Below are 25,359 nucleotides of genomic sequence, written 5' to 3'. Positions count from 1 at the left end.
TGTACATGATGTAGTAAACTAAAGTCTGCATTTTTTTTTTAAATTAAGAGGTTCGTTTCATTAACAAAATATAGCTCAGGTGAACTAAAATAAAAAGATTAGCGCTCAAGCTCAATGCCTGACTGACACTGAAAAGATAATTTCAATTTATGTGATTTTATTGATTAAGAAAATTATTAGGAAGTCTGACCTACTTTTTTTCATACAGTAATTGTTCTTCTTTTGGGCATCCGGATTCCTGTAAAATGCAAGTAACTTCACAGAAGAAGATGAAGCTATTTGATCTTAAGCAATTATGCATACCTGTGCAGTAAGCATGTTTAGATTACCTGTCAGAATTCATTGTTATTACCCTTACAGAACTGTTTTGTTTGCTGCTGGCTTGCAGCAAATTAGCCGCTAACTTGCAGCTAACAATTTTATTTGCAGGAAGAAAAAGTTTGTATTCGCAGATGTTCGCAGCTAGCTGTAAAACTTCCTGCGAACATTGCAGCTTTTTGCTGCAAGCTTGCTGCAAACTAGCAGGAACTGGACTATTCGCAGGAAAATTGCAAGAAACTTTGTCAATGTAAAACATTATTCGCAGGAAGCTTGCAGGAATCTTAAACTAGCTAAAATGTTCGCAGGAAGTTTGCGGGAATCTTAAACTAGCTAAAATGCTCGCAGGAAGTTTGTGGGAATCTTAATTCTACCTTCAAGTGTTTGCAGGAAGGTTGCAGGAAACTTAAACATTAAAAAGATGTTTGCAGGAAGTGTGCAGGAAACTTAAGTTTGCAAATTTGTTTGCAGGAAGCTTGCAATTTTCACAAGTTTATATGTTGTTATTCAAGTAAAGCTTTCAGAACTTGTTATATTAAACATTCATCCTGATGTATGATTTCTGAGCATGACAACTAACACAAAAGATTTATAATTTATAATATTTCATTCATTCATATCTGAAAAATATGAGTACATACTGGATGTTCAAAACAAATCAAAACTTACAGTTATATATTATATAATGTTGCATGTACAAGTTCATCAGGGATTAGAGGCAAGATCAAAATGTCCTAATATTAATGTTAAGGGGGATGTACAAGCCATATTAGATCTAGTCTGGTGTAAAATAAGAAATACCAAGAATGTGCTTAATACTCTACTAAACTAGCCCAGAGTTACTCAAAGTGCTAATGCACTAATTACCTACTGTTAGAGACCAAAATTGGTAAATAATTAAGTGTATTTTCTTTTAATTAGGAGGAAATTAATCATGTTAGAACTGCGCAGCTACAGCATTCACGAGATGAAAAATGCATTGAAAATGGTGTTAGTTTGATTCATTGATAATATGGCTACAACCATTTGTTTTGCATTTTTCTTGTCATTATCAATAATTCTTGAAAATTTTATTTTTCATATGGGTGTCTTCCTGAGGCCATGTGTTTATTTCGTCCGCCATTCCTCTGTCACACAGAGTTCGAATAACATTGATTTTAGAATAAATACGACCATAATAACATCAAGACAAGAAATAACTTAGTAATAATCGTTAGGTTATATAACACTACTTTTATTTGTTGCATCGCATCGTCTGATTAATGAAAAAACGCGATTGTAACCCCACTCCAGCAAATCGGGAAAAACTGTTCTGTTTACAGCTCGAACTTCCTCGATAATATCCTTCCACTGAGCACGTGGTTAGCATGTGCATATATCTGCTGTGGATAGATGCGTTTATTACTATGATTATATTTAATTTTTCATGGAAAAAGTCTTGATAATTTGTTGGTTTTTTTAAAACTCAAGAAAAAAGATAAAATATGTCCTAAACATATGTGTTTACGGCGGGTCTTTTTTCTGTGGCGATAGAAGTTATTTTCAAATGGGGCACTGCAAGGAGGATGCTTAGCATTTTATTTGAAAATGTTAAACAATATGCGGTGCTTGAAAAACAAATTGTAATTACATGTCTTACATTCGAAAAGTTGGTACATATATTGAGTACATATGTCTATTATGTTTAGCAGTTAGATAGAAAAAAAAAAGGCAGTTAGAGGATTTCCTTCAGGCACCTCACATAAATAGCTAGATTGTTTGCAATGAATTATACATTGTATGGAGTAATGTTTGGACATAAAAACGCATCATGTCTCCTTATGTTGACAACGTTGTAAGCTCTCGCTCATTGAACATACGAAGCTTGATAAAATATATTGAGTCGTTTCTTTGAAATTTAGAAGGAAGCACAGTGTTTGCAAAGAAAGGTCCATCGCATATGCTATGTCTATCATCGCAAAAAAAAAAAATGAGAGACTACCCCCCCCCCCCCGAAAATCTTACGTTTGTTTTTTCAAAATAGTGCTAAAGATTAAAAAATTTCGCATTACTAAATATGTGATGGAACATGTACTAACCTTGTAAGACCATTTGTTATAAAAATATTTGGTTGCCCTCTCTCCCGATCTATTGCCAAGAAATGGCCAGACTCAATTTTTTTTTTACATCTCATTACACGATTTTTTTTCTTCCGTCAACAAATATGTTTAAATGTTTACGAAATTTTTTTTTTCTCACCTATAAATACGGACCTAATAATTTTTCCTTGAGTTGAGAGGACCACCAAACGTAATTTTAAAGATGGTATAAAATATTTAATAGGTTGATTTTTTTCTTTTATACTCTGTAAAATTGTAATTTTGACAAAAAGGGCAAATAGAAGAAAGTTTTTTTTATTCATTAAATCTCCTAACCTACTCTGAATTATTTCATTCCTTTTCAAATGTTGCTCCGCTGTAATGAAAATTGTAAATGTTTATTTGACAGAGTATACGAGGGGTGATAAAAAATAAACGATATCTTAGGTATTTGATAGTTATATTATTGTTGAAATATTCAAGTATTTTTCAAAGTGTAAATTGGAGGTCTTTGATAGCATATTGCTTAATTAAAAACACATCCCTTTTCAAACTTGCTTTCACCGGGCAACATAACAAGTATTATATTTAACCATCTGCTTTCCCTCACCAAAACGGTCTATCCAATAATTGATTGAATTTAGAGAAAGTCATTTGTCTTAATAACTGTGAACACATTCTTATACGCTACTTCAAAGGCATGTTTAAGGCATATTTTATACCATAAATATTTTTAAATCGTTTGTTGAACGAGTTCCACAGAGATAACCATTTTTCGTCACAAGTACCTGTATAATGACGTCATTTTCACATTGTAAGAAAAACTTTATTCAGCATATGCTATTTATAAAACTTGTGTCTGGCTATGTGTGCACCAAAATTGTTTCTAATCTGAATTGTGGTTTTGTAGAGTTAGTTCGCGAACTTTTTGATCACCCCTCGTACTAGTAGGTACTAAAACAAGGTCATTCATATCGATTTTATGTGTTTAATTTCTTTGTGTTTCATTGGTGATAATTAAAATTTTGATAGATATTATGTTATCTGTGGCAAACTTACAAACTCTTAATTCTTAACTTTGATGGTACTCATTTTTCCTTACCATGAATAAAAGAGTTTTAGATTTTTTCTTTTATATCAATACTTACACTATTTGACAACTGTTCGATAATAAAACTAAATAAATTACTTCAAGCCACACTATAACACATATCCTCTTTTAAAAGTGTTCATATTATTTGAAATATTTTGCAATTGTAATTCTCTTTTATATTTTAAAGATTGTTATGTCCCTCCATATTAAGAAGAGGTCTGGAAAACAAAATTCTGTGCTAAAAATAGACCACGTGCTGCTATCCATGAACTACTTTCATGGTTCTTTACACTCTTTTTGAAGACAACGATACCTTGTTTTGAACTTGAAATTATCATTTAAAAGTGCAAATTCAGACATTTTCTCAACAAATGGTTATAGAGAGAACATTAATGCACAGTTTGCGTATTTTTTTGGATTTTTTAAGGCTCTGCTGAATTCTGCAGCTGTGCAGTTCTAAGGAGCATATCAAAAGCATTTTTCTGCAAAAGTATAGATTATATATGCACAACATGCATTCAGTAATGAATATTTATTGTATCTTTATCATAAGGACTTAAAATTTGATCAAAATATAATGTTTTTTAGCCATTTGAAGAAATGTTTACATTTTGTTCTCACTGCACTAAAGGTGGCCGTACATCCCCCTTAAACAGAAAAACAAAATTTAGTTTACAGTCTTCAAAAATTCATACATGTACATTAACTATTCTAACAAAATGTAGATTGACTGGTAGATCTTTACTAATGTTACACACACAAAAGCAAATACTCCCTTCTCCCCTCAAAATTTGATGTTTTATCAAATACTAATAACTTTTACCCTGTACACAAAATTAACATTTTAAATACAAATAACATCAAGTCTAAATAAAATTATTATTTTCAAGCAAAAAAAATAACTTTTGGTAAAGACATAACTATTTGAATTATTTTTTTAACCAAACATTAATTTTGAATCTTGTCTATTAGAATTCTGATTTAATCCGACTCGATAGTATTTGGAAAACTGCAGAGGAAGATCTTTTCATCAGGCAATTTCTCTGAAAAATTAAATAAACCACAACATTCATAATTTTGGACACATATACAATGTGAACATTATTTGTTAAAAAAATTGTCCTGGCCATTTGTATGTGTGGAACGTCTGCATTTAAAAAGTTACTCTCAATGACTGACTGTTTTGTACACTTCAATTCATTAATTACAGCTGTTAAATCTGACTTACAGAGACACAAGTCATCAAAGCATTCACATGATTTTGCTAAAATGTAATATTGAATTTGGCCATAATGCATTTCTTTGTCTGAGAGATCATAATAAGTTACTGTGTAGGAATTTCACATCTGTACTCTGGTATAATCCAGTGAATGCACAACCCTTCCTCTGAGTGAAATTCGCTTGTATGACAACATTTTGGATGGCCTGAATTTGCACTCATTCATAATCTTGCTAAACATGTCATCTGTTAATACAACAATACTGCTCCTTCCAATAGGATATGATGCTGAAGAAGTTCCAAGAATGGGTCCTATAGAACTGTGTTTGCGATGCAATTTGTTGGCAAAATCAAGGAGTCTTTCATTATCAAAATCTTTGATCATATTTGACATGTTTTGCAGAATGTTTAAACCACACATTATCTGCAATTCTACATTCTGGGTCCCATGAAATAATTCCATCAGTGTGCCATTTATATTTTCGAAAGGAAAACAAGAATATACCCAAAGAGGCCCTAAATCCATAACACATTGTGGCAGATGTAACAAAGAGTGCATATTTAGGGTTACATAACGTTCTCCATAGAGAGATGGAAACATGTGCACAAAATATGACAAGAGTTGTTGACTTTTTTCTATGTCTTTGCATGATACACTGTCTGTACACAATAAAAATATGCCTTGAACGAAACAAGCAAAATGTAACAAATAAGCTCCAGGAAGAATGTCGTGAAGTATTGGGAGTGAATAAAAGAATAACCAAGAACGCAGTTCTGAGGCTTTCCAGTACTTGAAGTGGTCAGACAAGGTTCTAGGAACACGCGTAATAATTGATGGTGGTTTAATCATCAGAAGTCTTTGATCGATAACTTCAACATAACTGGAAATGGAAAAATTCTTCTTACTGTGAGTAGTACTGATCCATAGTTTTGTAATCAGTTTTGTAATGCCAAGAAGTACACCATGCATGTAGTCAATAGATGTCGAGTTTACAAAGTCATATGACATTAGAGTCATTAGAAATGATGGACCTTTAATTCCATTTATTGTTTTCCGGTTTTCTGTTGCTAGAACAGCATCCCTAAGGCAGTTTTCAGAGGTTCTCTTTTCATGCATTTGTAAAGAGGCATTATATGAAAATGTATGAACGCTTCCTCCCTTTTGAATCTTGTATGTTTCTCCTGGAAGTAGACATTTTATGCAGCTAAACTGTCCGTTAAATTGGTTGCAATTCAATACCAGACTCTTGGCTGGAAGATCTGCAGTTCCACAAATTAGAAATGCTTTAGTCAAGAGTTGTTTATTATCCACTTCATATTCAATTCCTTTTGTTTCAAGCATTTTGAGTGACTTCATTAGTGGCTTTGTAAAAAGGCTCATAAAAGGTTTTGATTCTCCAGAAAGAGCTAGAAAACGACAGGTAGAATTCGAAGTGTCCTCAACCAATTTCTTTATCTTTCCTAACCAAATATATGTATTTATAATTGTCTCCATGAATTTAAGTTAACATAAAATAATTTAAAAAAATTAATAAGATTTTCGTTATAAAATTTATATATTTCATAAATATATATCTCTGATCCTGAAGTGACGTCATCAACAAGAAATTATTCAACTAGGTTCAAATATTTTTTTATCATATCCAAATTAGCTTATTATTGACTTTAAGTCGTGCATATTTTTCAAAGTGCGTTAATATAATCAATATATTAGCGCATTTTGAAAATAAAATTATTTTTTCAAAGTGCTTTAAATAACTTCGTCCCAATTTTAACAAATTATTTTTCAAAGTGCGTTGTAACATGGCTAGCATATATATCACATTAAAATATAAGCAGAAGAAAAAGTGGCTTTTGTTTAATTCATTATAATTTGAAATACATGTTTTAGTGTGTCCTTCAGGTAATATTTAATTCACTTTGGAGATCTAGAAGTATGCCTCATTTGTGTGTTTATACATATACTTAATAATTAAGTGTTTTAGATTTAATGTAAATAAATTAAACTGCAATAATAGATAAAAGTACATTATTTATGATTGGAATTATGGATTATAAAGATCATTAATGTATATTATAAGTGTAAATTGTTATATTCAAGTTACACCATATATTTTTATGACTCAGATATTTGGTAACGTTGCTCAATGTGAACAGTTGGCTTTTATTTTAAAGGAATATATATTTTAATGTGTACTGTATTAAATTACAGAGTCCGTATACATGTACAGTACAAAGCTGTATTCACCATATCATTGTGATACAGTCATTCTCGTATAATTCATACATTAGCCAAGTCCATAGTATTGAAAAACGAATTTAAGAGCAATGATATAATTTTGTGTTTGATCGATAAAGTAAATATCCTTTAATATAAAATGAAATTTTACACGTTAATCTTTCTTCGTTTAGTTTTTATGGCTATTCCAACTCACCATATGCAAGAACTCTGTAACGGAGGTTATAACTCAGAAAAAGCAGCTGTAAATTATTAAAGTCTTTGTTCATGTTTTAATTTTTATTGAACTTCGAAGCTTTATCAATATACATTTAAATCATAACAGAAGAAAATTTGAACTGCAAATATAAAAGATATCGACGAAATATGAGTAAATCCAAATACAGAATTTTTTGAAAATAAAATAAACACAGTATTCCAGTAGGGGTATTGCCATGCAAACGGAATATTACATACCTTGATGCACTTGATTTAAAAAATTAAAGGATATATCTTCAATATTAAAGACCTTGTCTGATTATAAATTGACCACTTTTTAAAGAAAAGTTGATAAACAAATTGCTCCAAAATTGTAACGGAGGTTACACAAACTCGTTTTGAAGATTAAGAGTTAAAAATACTTTGTAAAACGTGTCAAACACACTTTTAAAAAGAATGTATTTACACAATTAAGAGAAGAACTAAAGAGTTTTCCTACCTTTTTAAAGCATTTTACCAAAAAGTCATCTTTTATCTTAAGATTTATGATATTGATGAATTTTTTGATATTCAAGATGCTATATTCTTCTTTGGTTTAAATATTATAAATTATACTGCAAGATGCACAAAGAAACCTATTTATGTACAAAATGCAATTTATCACAAATGAAATTCATGATGAAACACGGAGAGTTTCTGTATTCTTACAGTCTAAAATAGACTCTTACAAAGAATGGGTGGACTTAACCCCCTCTTTTGGATCTTTTTGCGACTCCTCTACCAAGCTGTAAATGAAGTTAATCCAAAATATATTACGAGCAATGGAAAGGGCTACATATACTTGGTTATATGAATTCATCTTTTCCTGCTACTCTAGGATATATAGACATACAAGTCTTAAGTATGCATGCATCACAAGCACTAATTGAAACACATATAATTTTTCCAATTTTATCTCCATTGAATCATTCATCTCAAAAAGAAAATTGGTTTTGACTCACCAAGTCTGATGATATGGAAACAGAGTACACATTCCTATAATTCTGCTTAAATTCTTTTTTCTAGTCATTCCACACTATGCAGTCTTACTACTCATCTTGACTAATCCCACTGTACACAGTTAACAACTCTAATTAACTTAATACAAGTCAGTAATGAAGCAAAACATGCTTGCCTTTGAATTCCCTCCACTTTATTTAAAAAGAGGAAGCAGTGGCGGATCCAGAGGGGGGGTTACGGGGGTTGCAACCCCCCCCCCCTTTGGATTTGCAAAAAAGAAAGAGAAATAAGAAAGTTCCAATTTATTGTTGTGTTTTTACTATAGAAAATGTAAGGTGAAAGGCTAATGTTGTAATATATAAAGAAATTCGCTTGTAAAAACAAAATAAAACCCCATCCCTTTACAAAATATGATTTTCAGGTTCGGAGATTTATTTTCCTGCCTTTTTCAAAAACTTTCTGGTAATGTATACAAGTACTTTTTCCCAGATTGATCAACGTCCCACTTTCAAAAACCATACTCCACCCTGTATCGATATTCTATTGAGTTATTTTACTATATGTATGTGTACAACGTACGTTTCAACTGTTTTCGCCTTCAACCCCCCCCCCCCCCCTTTTGAAAAATACTTCAACCCCCCCCCCCCCCCCCCCTTTGAAAAATTTCTGGATCCGCGCCTGGGAAGTAAATGACTGAGCATGCTCAACAAATGGCTCATGGGTAATCCTAGATGTTGCCAGAAAGTTTTTTTCTGGCAGTATTGCCAGAATGTCACCGGAAGTTGTTGCAGCTAGCGGTGATATTTCATTTTTTCTGGCAGTATTGCCAGAATGTCGCCAGAAGTTGTTGCCGCTAGCGGTGATATTTCACTAACCCAAAAAGCTTGTTTCTGGTGACAAAAATGTGTTGCTGCAATGTTGCCGCAATATAGCGGCAATATTGCTGCAATAATTTTACTTTGGTAAGGGTAGATAGCAAAAATAGCATTATTTCTCATGTCTTTTACAGCTATTGAGTGCATATAAATGTGAAAAAAATATTGGAAATATTTCTAATATAATCTCTTCTACAAAATAAATATAAATAAAACATGAATGTCACTCTAAAATGTTGATTTTTAGGGGCCAAAATTGGCTCTTATCATATACTCCTTTAAGATTTTGATCAAACAAATGATTCATTAAAGTGTACTTTAAATGATTTTCAAAATTGTGCAAGCGATTTTTTAAATTGTAATGTTGGAAAGATCTTCCAATATATTTCATTTCTAATAACGAAATGTTATACATGCATTTAAAATTTATTCTGTATCATTTAATGTGCCAATTTATTTGGGTAGAAATTGGTAAGTCACCGCTTTCAAGGACGTTAACTCTTCCACACACAAACATGGCGGACCAAAAGAGATGAAAACGGAAGGTGGAAAACCCCTAAACCAATTAGTAAATGGATAGCTGAGAATTAAAAGCTCAGAATGGCACACTTCGGAAAAGATGTCGACAATTTTAGTGCTACAAGAACCATTAGAATTGTTGGAGTAGAGACTAATGAAAAGTTCACGGTGAGGAAAGAAAAGGCCCATCGAGATCTGTCAAGTGTTGTTGAACAATAGTCCTGGGTCGGAATGTACAATATAGGCCTAATGGTTATAGTTTGGATATGATCATTTGAGATAGTTAATGAAAGAGAGATAGTTATATGTTAAATTATCTACAGAATTTTGTTTTTTAGTTTACAGTTAGTAACATTAAAAGTAAAACAGGTCCAGCACAATACCCCGATAAAGGTATATAGCTTGATAAAGCTATATAGCTTTATCAAGGTATTTAAAATACCTTGATCAAGGTATTTTATGTACTGAAAATTCAAAAAAATTCTTTAAAAATTAATTACTGAAAGTCGAGTTCTGAGTTTTTGTCAGTAAATTCACCCATGCATACATGTACTCAAACACAAACAAATCAGTAGAAAAACGTGTCGTGTGAGGAGACGTTATTTTATGCCTTCTTTTTGATACCAGAGTGTTTTTCATGCACGAATAGACACACTGTCAAAAACTCAGAACTCGACTTTCAGTAATTAATTTTTAAAGATTTTTTTTGAATTTTCATTACATAAAATACCTTGATCAAGGTATATAGCTTTATCAAGCTATATACCTTTATCGGGGTATTGTGCTGGACCTGTAAAAGTCAAAGCGAAAATACCCCTGAGGACTAGTGGTTGTACATCCATGCATCTCCAGAATATTTATTAAGATACAGTACAGTAAACAAGTTTCAAACGACTATCTGCTTATTATAGTACATTTATGAAAACTATTAAAATTGTATAGTGTAAATTTGATCCCATGGAAACCAATCTTTTCCTAAAGGTTTGAGTTGAATTTTAATTTTCATGGATTGTTTTAGAAAATGATAATTTGTGAATTGCATTATTGTTTGCTAAGTGTATACATTTTATTTTTTAGACATACATTATAGAAGTAGCAGTAGGACACTACGTTTGGAGAGTAAAGCATCGCTACAATGATTTTCACGACTTACATGACCAGGTAGACCGCTAGACACTATATATAATGACATTGTTCATACAAGATAGAATTTCTAGCTGTCGTTCAAGTCTTTTTAAAACATTTCATTATAATTGTGCTTTTAGCTCGTATATTCCTGTAAAGTGGACAAGTGCCTGCTACCACCAAAGAAAATGTTTGGGAACCAGAGTGAATCCTTTATAAAGAAGAGACAGGCTGACTTAGAGGCTTATCTTCAGACAATGCTGTACTACCTCGCTCACAAAGTCCCATCTGCCCTCGCCACCTTCTTACAATTCGACAAATATGTGAGTTATGATTCTGTTTACTGAAAGAAAGAGTATCTTTTGACAGTATTCATGCAGTTCAGTTTCATCATTATTTTTATCAAATATATATTTTGTGTATAAATTACAAGTACATGTACAGATGGCTGTATTCGTGTAATTTGAAATATCACATAAACTTATTAATAAAAAAGGGTCCTTAAAATGTTAGAATTAATTCAATAATAAAAAAAACGTTTTATAATTTCAGGAAATTCATGGCATTACACAATGCATGGCTGAGGAATTGTACAACAGAGGCAAGTTTCAATTAAAGCCACTTTGTTTTTAACATTCATTTTTTTCATTTATTTTTTCTCTGATTTAAAAAATACTGTTTATATCACTAGTAAATTAAATGTTTACAACTGGAACAGTGATTGGGAAGGCCAAAATGGTCAATGGTACTATGGCGCAACTGTCAACATTTTTGATGGGCCATTTCGAAAATAAATGGGCCATCAGTATAATCTGAAGGGCCATTTTACAAAATAACAAAGTCAGACAAACAAATTTGAAACACGAGAAAAAACACATTGTTAATTAACCAAATCTGATTTCAAACACATGCAATGCAGCAGATTTAAAGGAACTTGCTTAGAATATAACTAACACGTATTTTGTGTTAAAATTATGACAGTTTTAGAAAGGGAACAGCCCTACAATATAAATGAATGAAGTATTGTACCTAATGTAAGCGCTTCGTTTAACCGGAAGTACTTTTTGATGAGGTTCAACCAATGAGATTATTTGTTTTAAATTGACTGCATTTAAAACGAAAGTAAAACAAGAAAGAAAGTCGTACACAAAATATTTCCAAATAACATCGCTAAAAATTGAATGCGCACCTTGGTGCCATGATTGGTTGATTTAATGCGCCATTTTTCATTTCAATGCGACTATGGCACTTGGCGCATGCCCTTCCCAATCACTGCTGGAAATACCAGTACTTACATTACTTGACATTGTGGATTATGAGAAATAAGTAATATAGTATTATACCTGTAACTGCTACACTGTTTAGCTTGTTTGTGTATAACTTAATGATATTGTAAATACATGTACGTACACATGTATATTATAATAAACAGGTGAGATCTTGCTGCAGTCCCGGGACCCCTACGTCGTGACCCCCCTCCAGTTATACTCCCTGACCGAGAGACTGAAGCTCCCAGAACCCACGTGTGGTAAGCTGTACTCACAGAAAGCACCAAGCTTAATAACATACAATATAGCAGTACCAAGCTTCATAATGAACAATATAGCTCAAGAGAGTTCCAGAGGTCATTTGCTGGATTTTAAATTTTTTTTGTGATATGTGAAATTTCTCAGAATAAGGATTAATCTATCATCATCAAACTATTCCATATTCTGTGAGTCACTCTAATTTATGAGAACTATAATTTTCCTGTAATAATTGTGTATCTGTCTGCTTGTGAAAATTATATTCGCACATATCTTATCATTAAGGGTTATATGCAATGAAAACCACAATTCATGAAAAATTGGCCTCGCTTATGAAAATACCTAGTAGCTATCTTAGGAAAATATATTATGTTGAAAATAAAGTAATCTTAAGTATTTACTACAGCACTGAAATTAAGCACATTTTTAACTAAGAATGATTCCCTCTTTAAAAGCTCAGTTGCCCATACCACATTGTTAACTGGGCAAGTTTTGCTTTTACATGTATATAACATTATTTGTGTCATTGTAATGTATAAATATTTACAATGTCAATTTTCTTCACAGTAGAAAGAGAACAAATTTGTTTTAAATACATGATTTTTCAGGACACAAAATTTTTGTGCCTTGAGACATCATGCAGCACAAAGAATCCTTAATTTCTCTCAAAAAATAGTTTTGTAAGAAATTGAAATAAGGCAAAAATACCTCTTACTTAAAATATGAAAAATGATTCAGAAATGGATGCAGTGATGTCTGGAACTCTATTTTTTCTTTTGATTTCGGTAAATTAGTTAACACTTAGTGCTAAAAAATGTATGCTTATTACTAAAGGTAATCATTTTTTTCACCTTTATAATTTTCACCATCACTAAGCTAATATTTGCAAAGTAAAATTGACATAATATGAAATATACAATATGTATTGCAAGCATGGATGTTAGTACATGTACAGTTTAAATGTTTTGTAGTTGTAAAGTGTTCATAATTATTATTTTATTTAGCATTTATACATTCTTTTGAATATTATTTTTATTATTTTATTTCATATGCATGGGTTGTGGTTGGTTTTTGTAGAAGGTATGTTGAATTTATTAAGCACTCAAAAATATATAATTTATATTTAATTTTAAAGTAAATGTAATCAAGTTTCTCACTTGCCACATGGAGCACACAATCTTTCCCAACATTTATTGTACAAGTGTATTTATTAACAAAGCAATCATTTTGAATGTCTGTGGCTTGGTTTAAAATAAGAGATACATGTAAATTTGATCAGTAAGGGATATCTGTCGATCAGGTTTGAAAAATAGAATTATGTTTTTCATACACTTGTTAAAAAAAATACATATGTTCTTCATAGAAAAATCTTTGATTTTGATAAAGACATAAATAAATGCTTGCATTTGTCCATTGTTCATCTAACAAACATAATAATTCTCAATTAATCGTATTAGTAATTAGTAATACTAATTGACAGGCCAGCATGATTGTAGCTTCTCTTTTTCAAGTAGAAAGAGACTCTCATGATATATTGATATAAACATACCAGATGACCTTGTTAAACATTTCTTTCATGACTTTCACAGAACTCTCATCTTATGACCTTGAATTTGCTAATATGATATAATCTATCATTTTGTAGATTCCTTCATTTCGGTTGGATAGTGAGACTGAGAGAAGGGGGGGGGGTAAAACAAGGAAAATTTATGTAGATTATTGTATTAATTGAAATGAATATAAAAACACTTCTTGAAGTCAAAATACATATTCATGATCCAGTGTGTACAGAAAGATAATCAGTCACACTTCTATCCTACTGTTAATTTTGAAATCGTATTTTTAAAATCAGTGAAAAGTATAGTACATGTATATTTTTTTAAATGCACTTTAATTGCTCTTGTAAACTTCTTAAAATCTAGTTTAAAGGAAAGAAAGAAAAAATATTTCTGAACATTTCAATTAATCTTATTTATAAATTAATATTTTATTTTTAATTATAGAGAGTGGTGATGTTAAGAAAGACATTGGACACATTCTGGATTTTATCACAAGAGTTAAATGCTTGAAGGTATTTTATCTACATGTGTTACATTCTTGCTTTTAAATAAAGCATTAATAGATACATGTACCTGCATTATGATGTTCTACTGTATTTTTTGTTTTTAAAGAAAATATTATATCCTTCTCTGTCTTTTGTTTATACACACATGTACGTAAATGATAATTTTAAATTTTTTTATTAGTTGAACAGATAAAGTTAATGTTCTTTTAATCATTCTTTAATAGATAAATTATACTGCAATCATTGTGGATTAATCTTATTGTATATGATATGTATTACAGGTGGCAGGTAGTCGTGATAGAGTAGGTACCAGTAATATAGACATGACACAACTGAAGTTTGACCTCTCCCTCTTCAAGTCCTTACAATGTCTGGAGGTAGGGTTCTTATAAAGAATGTTATTTATCAACAAAATTAAATGATAGAATGTTAAGGATTTTTAAATACTTGGGTTATATATTGGCTTCATGGTAACATTTATTTTCACACTCTTCATACATTGTTATATGTATTTTGTATGTGTACATGTAAGTCTTTGGTGCTGGTTGGACGTTTTCTTACTGTATAAAGAACTATGTATTATATTTCCTGTGATAATAAATCATGATAAATGGAATGTGAATTTGATTTACAGACAGAATGCTGTCATGTCAGTAATATACTGGGAATAGAAACAGTAAAGGAGACATTGGAGAAAGTCAGTATACGACAGGGGCTGACCAATATAAGGGTAAGTACACAAAGGTCAATAGGTCATCTGGAATATGGATGAAAAGATATCTTTACTCCCAAAGTGAACAATGTGTGATAAATGTTGTTTTTGGAAAAAAATTGTATCTCCAAGTCAGAATTTATTTGCGTGCAAGAGCAGAATATGAATATTTTTGATGAAAGGATTAGAAATGTATGTTTTTATGTGGCTCAAATACAAAAATTCAATCCTGCAAGGTTTCACATTACAAATATTGCCTAAAAGGATTACTTGAAACATATCAGATGAATCACACATTTTGTCTGTGAATGTTTCTGTAGGACTTGGTGCTGAATGGTTTGAGGCAGTGGAAGGCGGAGGATGGTACGGTACTGGTCACACACTGGGATAATCTGGTGGAGGCCGACTTCAGCCGGAACTCACTGAGGGAGATAGACGATAGTGTGGTGAGTATTGTATAGGGGGGTTATTTTAGCGGGTTGCTAATTTTGGCTTATCTTGGCATTTGATGGTAGCCTGCTAAAATTTTAAATATACCGGTATTTCATACTCTTTCCTAGTATTCATCTGCAAAGAGCTGAAACCTTGTATTCACTAAAATAAATAGCGCCAAAATTATTGGCACACCTTTGAGCAGTTAGAACAATAAATTTTTCACCCCCCAAAAAATCCTGCTATATGGCATATCAAGCTTAAATTTATAAGCGAGTACACTTGATATTTCTATTACAGTGTATAGCCAATAGATTAACAAAGTAAATAAATAGCTTACTTATTCAGCTGTGTCAGTGTGACCAGGAGACACAAGCCTGATTTGACTACTGTCTGATTTCAGCAACTGATTCCTCGTGTGGAGGTGCTGGACCTGAGCCACAACAGGCTGACTGGCATCCAGAATCTGAACTGGCTCAGTCAGCTCACTCAACTCGACCTCTCAAACAACGAGATCAAGGAGCTCGACTCACTTCACAGCAAGATAGGAAATCTCAAAATACTCAACCTCTCAGGGAACAAACTAGAGAGTCTCAGAGGTATTGAATTTAATTCAACTTGAAGATAGAAACAAGTTTCTTTCTGGTAGCAGCAGGAGAATTGATTTTTAATTTCAAACATACAGAAAATACATGTATTTTTCTTTAGAGAAAAAGCCCCCTAAATCATAAGATTTTGTGACTTTGAAAAAAGACTGAAAATATAAATGTAAGATGATAAACAAATTGAACCCATTCATTATAAAGAATACAAAATAATGTTAGTGCAGTGATATTAAGATTATGTATTTTGAGTATTATGTTTAATTTTGTCCATTTTATACAGTGTATTATTTTCGTAAGAGTAGTTGGTTTACTGTACACATATTCATACATAAATGTTGACCTTGCTTCACTGTGTGTTTTTATTAGGTTTGTCCAAACTTTACTCCTTGGAAACACTGGATGTAAGGAACAACAAACTGTCACAGGTGATTTTTTTCTTCATTTAAATGTTAAGTATATATTCAAACTTAAGTGAAAGGATTAAAGGTGAAATTTGCATTTTGAGATTGGGAAAGAGGGTGTATGGAGAACTCAATTGTTCACAGTAATGTAAACTAATGATATTTTTTTTGAAAAAGATAAATTGGGGGATGCTGTGTTAAAAATATTGATGCATAATTGATATAGATCAGTCATCATATTTTGTTACATTTCTTTGTTTTGTTTTATTGTGCATATTTTGTGTTTAAGGTGGGACCAAATAGATAGGTCAAATTTTTCCTCAAATTCAATTTTTCTGAAACTTTGATATTTTGTTCTTGGATACAGAATCTCTCTTTATATATACTCTTCAAAAAAAGAAATGCATAGTAGAATTTTAGTGACACATTGAACACAAAGATTATTTTGTAAAATGATGCATTGATAAAACAGAAATGTGGTAAGCAACAGGAATACTATCTAAATGCCATAATTACTCAACCATTTTAAAATTATCGTCAGTTTAAGACCATTAAAGATCAATATCTGGTATGCCCCCCGCAGACACAAATGATAGCCACAAATGGCATCAAATGGAAACAAATGTGTGTAATAAAAACTGTATTAGGAATACTCTCCCACTCCAAATGTAGAACTTTGGTCAGCTGTTGCAGAGTCTGGGGATGCGATTGTCTTTGGCAAATCATGTCAATCCATTTTGTCCAATGTTGCTTAATTTGGATTAAATCTAGCGATTTAGATGACTGTGGATGAAACAGGTTGTTGTTTCTTTGCAAAAATAGGTGTTTCAAACGAGCCATATGTGGCTGTGTATTGTGAGATTGCAATACGGCTCTGGGATGCTGCAAAATTGAATGGGTATGTGTAGGCAGAACATGGTTAGAGTACCTTTTTCCATCAAAATCCATTGAATTCAAACCAAATCAATCTTACTTTCTCATAACACCGTTTTCCATATCATTACACTATCACCACCAACTTTTTTAACGTCCTGGAGGCAGTTACCAGTCTAACATTCATTACAAAGCATTAGCACTCTTAAACTTATAAGAAGCTTTCAGATAAACATTCTGGACTAGTAGGTTAACCAAAGTGTTCAGCAGTAATGCTGTGGTCATACTCTATTGATCTGAGATCTTTGAAGTCGATATTTGGGGTTTTGTGGGGTCGGAACAATGGCATGAATAATCCTCTTGCAATAATTCGAAGTCAACTGAAAACAGTCTTGTTAGATGATCTGTGCAGTTCAGGGATAGCTAATGTTTTAGATGACGTCCTTGCATTACATAAGCAATTTACGTAATCCTCGGAAGTGATGCTGTGCTGCTGATGTCACACGGAGTCTACCATATTTTTTGCGAAAATTGGGTGTTCGATGTTAATGGTTTATGTTTTATAGGTTAGATATGGTCTGTGTGTAACATTAAAACCACTTGCAATTGTAGATTGCGGTACCCCTACTTCCAGTCTCCCATTTTCCTTTTTGTGCGACGCAACATTCAGATGCAGCCTTTTAAGGAAGCGTCATTTTTCAGATAAAACCAGATTCAAAATATCGAGAACCCCCGCTTTTGATAGCCCCTTTGTACCTGAAGGAATTGCATCGGAATTCAACAAATGAAAATTGACATCAAAATTTTGGGGGAAATTTTGCAAAATCAGGTCTTTTTGTCTGTGAGACTTGTAGAATAGCTGTAAAGTTAACAATTGCATTAAAAAATCATGCATTTCACTCGAATACATCGTATCCATACAAAAAAAAAGGTATGACAAAACTTTCATACCTTTTTCAGGGCATTGTTCCTACTATGCGTTTCTTTTTTTGAAGAGTATATATGATATGAGAGGAATTCAAACGCTCATTTTTTGCCCACATAGTCTGAAATATGGCCTTTCAGGCCCCTGTAAGAAGTTTGTGAAATCAGACATTCGACTTGAGAATGAGCCTTATTTTAGAATTTTCTATTGATCTATTGCAAATTTGTGTAATATTTTTAACACAGAAAACTTTTTTTGTTACTTTAAATCTGTAAGTCACATTGATACTGGAAAATTTGGGTAAAATATTAAGTAAAAAAGAACATACATTGTGTCAGAAACTTAAAAGTCACATGTAAATATCCAACAGTTTAAGTTTTCTTAAAAGAAAATGTATAATTCAATTTTTGCAAAAAATTAACAGAATGATTCAAATGGGTCCTAGAATAAAATGTGTAAAAATAAAGAAAATTGAACCATTGGTTTCAGATATTTTGGTGATTAAAAAAAAAATCAATGGCAAAAAACCAAAAGATTCAGTAGATGACGTCACAATATTTGACCTTTGACCTCTTGATATGACCTTGACCTTTGTAGTACATAAAGAATGGAGACTCCTTAAATACGTTTCCAAATATCAGCCCTCTACTATTTATGGAACAAAAGTTGCACTGCATTTTATAACAGACTGTTACATGCTTGTTTATTGCACTTAGATAGCGTAAACACATTCCAAATGTCAGCTCCCAAATGACCAATATATAGGATTCTCTGATTTTTTCACAAAATATAACGCAAATTTGCCAAAACTTATTTTTCTTTCAGGGATCATTCATTGTTGTCAGTATAGTAATATTACTCTTTTTTCCTCCAGTACTTTTTTAAGAAATGGGTTAATTAAAATAGAATCCACGGGTGTTTTGTCCTACCTTAAGGCAGCTTATTCTGTGTCATTTGTGTTTAAGGTGGCTTATTCTGTTTCATTTGTGTTTAAGGTGGCTTATTCCATGTCATTTGTGTTTAAGGTGGCTGAGGTGCAGTACGTGTGTTGTCTCCCTTGTATTGAGAATCTTTATCTCCAAGGAAACCCAGTGAACCATGTCTTGGACTACAGAACCAAGATCCTGGAACAATGTGGGGACAGAGTCTTAGAGGTGAGGAATACTTTGTACAATAAACAAGCATTTTTATTCTCTATCAAGTTAGACACAGTATATGTTTAACAGAAAGAAATAGTTACTTTTGCATATCAGTATATACCGTAAATCTGGAAATTTTTACGTCGATTTTATTTTGCGAATTCAGGTCAAAATGCTGTTGATTATTTTTTGTTTCAAAATTTTGCGAATGACCACTGCTTTGTTTACATTTTCTTATTGGTGATTTATTTTTAAGAAAAATATTTTTGCGACTGCAATGCACTCGCAAATTTGCCATAAATTTATTGACAGCAAAAATTTCCAGATTTACGGTAGTCCCAGGACTGTAGACTATAAAGATCAGCAGCAAACTATTTTCACAATTGTACAATTCCTGTAATCTTACTTCTCCTTCAGGTAAGCTTAGACAACATGAAGCCAACACAGAAGGAACTGGACACAGTGGCAGTATTACAGGCCATCAGGAAGTCTAAAGAAAACAAGGCTAAAATAGGCACCACCAGAAAGGTAAGGCCATCAGGAAGTCTAAAGAAAACAAGGCTAAAATAGGCACCACCAGAAAGGTAAAGCCATCAGGAAGTCTACACAAAATAAAGCAAAAATAGGCACCACCTGAAAGGTAAGGCCATCAGGAAATCTAAAGAAAACAAGGCTAAATTTGGCACCATCAGAAAGGTAAGGCCATCAGGAAGTCTAAGAAAACAGTGCTAAAAAAGGCACCACTAGAAAGAGATTTATCCTACAATCAGAAAAAATCTTGGTGCTAGATTCTAGCACTGCTAAATTCTTAATGTTAAAGAAAATGAATATGCAAAATAGAAACAGTTTCATCAAGCTTCATGAATTGTTTTAACAGTTGTCAGCGAGTGAGCTCCAGTCCAGTGGTTCTAGACAATCCAGTCTGTCTGGTACTGAAGACAAACTTCCTGCAACACCAGGTAAAGAGCTGTCATCTTCCATTAAAAAATGATTCTTTAAAAACTCAGTAATTACATAGAGGAGGTAATGTTCGAATGAACTTTCAGATTTTTTAAGACTAGGAAATGATATTGCATTTTTTGTAAATATGTAAATGCTTTACTTTTCAAACTAAGGTTCATTTAATACAAGTTTTAGTATCTGTTAATTTTCTGCTATTCCCTTTTGATTTAGAGTTAGGCTGGAGCACACATGGATCTTTCACTGCCACACCCAGTGTTTCCGATGTAGAGTCCACTAACTCCTCACGTACAGGATCTGATGCTAGTCAAGTCAGGGTAAGTATACCATATACACCATACTAGTAATCATGCATTGTACAGTATGTAGCTTTCTCATTTCAAAAGGTTTGCCTAATGCATGTATATCTTACTTACTTGTACTATATGCAGAAGTTCTTTAAATTCAAGCTTGTCTGTTAGGATATGATTAAAGTTCTAAGTCATATCTGAATCTTTGATAGAAGATTACAAAATTCTCACTTGGATAGAATATGGAATATAGGAAAGAAATGTTTAAAGCTTTTTTAAAAAAAACTGATTCACAAATTTAGAAAAAAAATAGATCCGAAGTTAAACTTACTGTAGGACTGAGTAATTTTACAACTGCTAATAATTTTTAACAAGAAATTTTTTTCTTGAATGTATATGATTCCCCAAATGTTCCTTTTTCCCTCTTTTGTAATCTGTGAATGATAAATCCGATGCCCCTCTCCACAAAATGAAATGTGTATCCTTTTATTTTTGGTGAAGGACACTAGCCGCCATTCCAGTAGAACCAGTTTAACAGGAAGTGAAGGGGAACATAAGGGGTTGGTCTCAGTTTCTATCATTTTTTTATTTCCTTCAGTTTTTTTCCCTATCTACCTTAAACTCTCCTTTTTGAAGAATGTTGGAAATTTCCCAGGAAAATACAATAAAGTATTTCCGATTTTTTTTCCGAGAAGAATATTACTTAACAAGTGAGCTGAAATTGCAATGTACATGCCTGTGATTTGAATCGCTTCACCAGTAATCATCTGTATATCTATATTGTACTGGATTGCACTTTTATCATTTTGCACTGAATGTCATCAAGAATGTAATTTAACTTCTAAGAATCAAAATAAAATTTACTTTAACTTCTCAAAATGCCTTTCAATGAATGGAAAATGATTCTTTACATGATGATCAACTCTTTATTTTGTATGAAGCAGTGGTTTTCCTCACATCTTTTCTGTACTTTTGTTACAGGGAACAGCGACCCAGATACCGGACACTGTCCCACGATGACACTTCTACCACCCCCACCATAGCCATCAGCTCACTACCCACCCATCAGGACCCAGAATTCATGGCCTGGATTCAGGAAAGACTGTTTGGCAAAGACACTGAACCTGGTGCTATTGTGGAACAAGTTCTGAATGTTCTTTGGTGTGGTGTTATTCAGTTCACCAGGCAGGAGTCCTTGGTTCCTTGCTGTGCTGTTCTGTCTCAGCGGAGAATCTTCATCTTACGACTGAAGCCAGGAGAGAGTGGGTACCCTGATGTGCCAGACATTGAGACCTTTTATATATTACCCCTTTGTAATGTGCAGGAGATTGTGATTGGTCCCTGCTACAGCTATATCAGACTGGAGGAGTCGTTTGTTGGGGCCAGTGGTACGTTTGTACTGATAGCAGCAGACCCTGATGATGGGAAGTCTTTTTCAGATAGCATTACGTCAGCTTACAGTGGTGGGGATCTAGGCCCTCTCAATCTCTTAAATTGTTCACAAAATTCAGACTTAGCCTCCCATATATTTTCTTTAGAAGATTTGGAGGGACTTTGCACAGGACGAATAGCTTATGGAATGTATATCACCATTGCAGGGGTGGAGCAACCAAGTCTCCTGATTCTATCAGAGAACAAAGTTTACCTTGTCCATATAGACTGTCTGTTCTGGCCAAGGCCTTCTTTCCTAAGTGTGCTTGAAGACATAAAAAATCCTAACTTTACATTCCTTCAACATCATTCCATCACAGCCAAAATGAGTGACATCAAGTTAAATGTGAAACTTAAGCTTTCTTCTAGATCAAAGAAAACATCTACTGTGGACACTTCCCTTATACAATTTGAAAAATATGGTCTGTCCATCATATTCCATGAACTTGCAGGTCCAGTTGGTTTGCATCTTTACTTCTTTTCAACTAAAGCTAGAGATGGCTTTTTGGATCGATTGACCAACTTGAGAGCTGAGCATGCACATAGGTTGTCACCAACAATACGAGAGGAACCAGAAGGGGGAAATGAGTCTTCTGACAGTCTAGACAATACCAGCTCAACACAGCTTCCTATCAGTCCCCCAAAGGAACCTCAAGATGAGGCTTTAGTGGAAGAAGATAAGGTTGATAGTGTGAGAGAAGAAAACACACCAGACATTATAGAACAAGAGTTCCTAGCTGGAGCAGTGACAGAAACTGATGAGCAATGCTCCAAAAGTCGTGCAGCTACCATTTCTGGGGTAACACTAAAAGTGTCAACCACAAAGGAAGAAACGGTACCTAAGATAGATTATCTGACTGATGAACTCTGTGAGCAGCTGACCACATCCATCCAAAAATACTCTTTAGCAAAGAAAATGCCCTCTAAACTGAAAGTTCTGAGAAATATGACTGGAAAAGAACTTGTACAGTATTTCCATTCTGATATTGCAATGATTGGGGTGGATTATGAACAGCTTCATTTTGTACTCTGGTCTGTTGTCATTCCATATAATCGTCCTCATTCCGAAATAATTTCTTGCGTGATGCTTAGCACCAAAGCTGTGTATTTTGTGTCCAACCAGCTGGTCAAGTCTCCCATGAAAGAGAGGCAGTCCTGGATGACCCATACTCGCCACAAGTCTGACTCCATTGTCCTAGGCCAGCAACCAGTCCAGATGGACCACCACCATACATCAGGAATCATCCACAACAGTCAGAGAGGTACTATCATCCGACCGTACCACATTCTGAAATACTCCGACCTCCACCAGGTCAATGTGGGGCTGTTTGATCAGTGTGTACGACTAACCGGTCATGACAGACACACAGTTAATACCCTAGTAACCCGTGATAGTGCAGTTACAGAAAAGTTCCTAAACCAACTCACTACCATGCTGTCAATATTCACATCTTCACCCATGTTGGACAAGAGTTCATCTGACCTAGAACAAGATTTCTATAGGGCCTTTGAGAGGAGGACTAAGACCGTCGTTGATGGAATGGAATACGTACATCCTAGTAAAGTCCAGTTCATCTACCCGGGGGAAGATGTTATGTCCGATCTCTTGTATATAATTACTGAGCATCTCAAACTGCCTATCACTGCCAAGAGAAAGGCTGACATTCTGATGTACTGGATTGGCTACTTGGCGACAGAGGAACACCACGCAGGATCAGTAGATCACGTAGAATCCCGCAGTATGGTCCTGACCAATCAGTATCTTTGTTTTATTCTGGAAGATGTCATTAACTATCCCATTCCAGATTTTGCACGAGGACTTCCAAACTCACCCAGATACAAGGTGACCAACACAATGAAAATCAGTCATTTGAAGAGAGTACTTATGTTCAAAGACAACGAACACAAACTTAGCCTTATATTCTCGGATGAACCTGATGAAATCAATGTGGATACGTCTTCCGACCATTTCAGTTTGGAGAATAATTCTAGCGGTCGTCTGTCACCTCCGGAAATAGAGACCACAATCCTGGTTCAGAGCCCTAGAGACATTAACAAGTTCATGCTCCTCCTCAAAAACCAGTGGAGGGAGGTACAAGATGGCGAGGAACTGGAGGTTCATCTTCTGTGATAGCATTTCCCAGCACTCACCGGCTTGTTGTTAATTCGTGCAATAGTTGACATTCTTTAAGAAAAGTTTTAGTGTATACACCAAATATGTTTTTTTTGCCAAATGTAAATTACTGTTATGAACATGTACATTGTGTGTACTGGTCACTTATCATGTTATAATGATACTTGTTATTATCATGATTATGGTTGTATGAAATAATAAAAGTAAAAAATAAATTGATTGTTTAGGTTGTTAGTGTGTGGACTATATATGAATACAAACAGATGTACTTTTAAAGCTTAAATTATGGATTGCAAACTGTTGTTGAGGATAAAGAAAAGAAACTATATTTCAGAAATATCTTATACTATTAGATTTATTGTTTATATATATTACATGTATATAACTTTTAAAAAAATCTACGTCAGTCCGCATGGTTGTTTGGAAAGTTTTTAAAGGTCGAGGACATTTTCAATCTTTGTCATACTAGTACATTCAAGAAAATAAAAATGAGCACATTATCATATGTAAAAGAACATGAATTGATTTTGTTGTTTCAAGAAGAGTGAAGTTTTATTCCATTCGGTGTTAATATATAGAAATCAGTCAACCCCGGTGCAGCATTATACACTGTACAGAACCTGATAACTGAAGCCTCAAGAATGAAGTGCAAACACTGTCTCATTCTGGGAGATTTCAACTATCCTAATATAGACTGGGATTTACTGTGTACAAAAAGTGAAAACTCTGCTGAGCAGAAATTCATAGGTTGTCTGCAGGACAACTTCATGTTCCAAACCAACAAGGTGGAGAGGAACGAACATTCCAACCATTTTGGATCTTGTGATCACAAAGGATTCCCAACATAACTTTTACTATTGAAAATGTCCATTGAAAGGTTGGTTGCTCCCCAAAAAATTGAGGACATCCCCCTTCACTTCTTACCACAGTACAGTGATATCAAGGAAATGAAGTATTGTATGCCCAAAAAATTGGATGTGAAAGGAAGTTGGCCTTGAAAAAAATCGGTCCACTTGAATTGACGTTCTATGGTACGTGTCACCCTTTTTGCCTAAAATTATATAGTTTTTTGTTTGTAAATACATGTATTGCAAATTTTATCCTGCTCATATGATATAACTGATTCACATATGACCCAATTTGTTCAATTATTTTTTACTCCGAATAAATTTTAAAAAATATATTTATATAGTTAAAGTTGAA

At 33.3% G+C, this 25,359-nt stretch overlaps 1 protein-coding gene across 2 annotated transcripts; it reads left to right on the top strand.

Annotated features, from left to right (window-relative positions):
• The first annotated feature begins 9,501 nt into the window (after positions 1 to 9,501).
• Positions 9,502 to 24,340, top strand: LOC134253722 (nischarin-like). 2 transcript variants are annotated; one of them, XM_062736303.1, is made up of 17 exons: positions 9,502 to 9,706; positions 10,616 to 10,699; positions 10,804 to 10,986; positions 11,216 to 11,264; positions 12,096 to 12,198; positions 14,197 to 14,260; positions 14,536 to 14,631; positions 14,889 to 14,984; positions 15,287 to 15,412; positions 15,802 to 15,997; positions 16,370 to 16,428; positions 19,228 to 19,356; positions 19,759 to 19,869; positions 20,219 to 20,300; positions 20,515 to 20,618; positions 21,093 to 21,151; positions 21,573 to 24,340. In XM_062736303.1, exons 1-17 carry the CDS (start codon positions 9,620 to 9,622, stop codon positions 24,151 to 24,153), a joined length of 4,209 nt encoding a protein of 1,402 aa, XP_062592287.1. In that variant the 5' UTR covers positions 9,502 to 9,619; the 3' UTR covers positions 24,154 to 24,340. The 2 variants fall into 2 exon arrangements, with proteins under 2 accessions (XP_062592287.1, XP_062592286.1); XM_062736302.1 differs by lacking the exons at positions 9,502 to 9,706; positions 10,616 to 10,699; positions 10,804 to 10,986; positions 11,216 to 11,264; positions 12,096 to 12,198 and adding an exon at positions 13,224 to 13,269 and having other exon boundaries at positions 14,193 to 14,260.
• Positions 24,341 to 25,359: the final 1,019 nt, after the last annotated feature.

This window comes from Saccostrea cucullata, unplaced genomic scaffold (assembly GCF_032062105.1).
Source record: "Saccostrea cucullata isolate Sc308-1 unplaced genomic scaffold, CSIRO_AGI_Scuc_v1 ctg2722, whole genome shotgun sequence".
NCBI lineage: Eukaryota > Metazoa > Mollusca > Bivalvia > Ostreida > Ostreidae > Saccostrea > Saccostrea cuccullata.
This window is presented reverse-complemented; position numbering and strand designations above follow the sequence as displayed.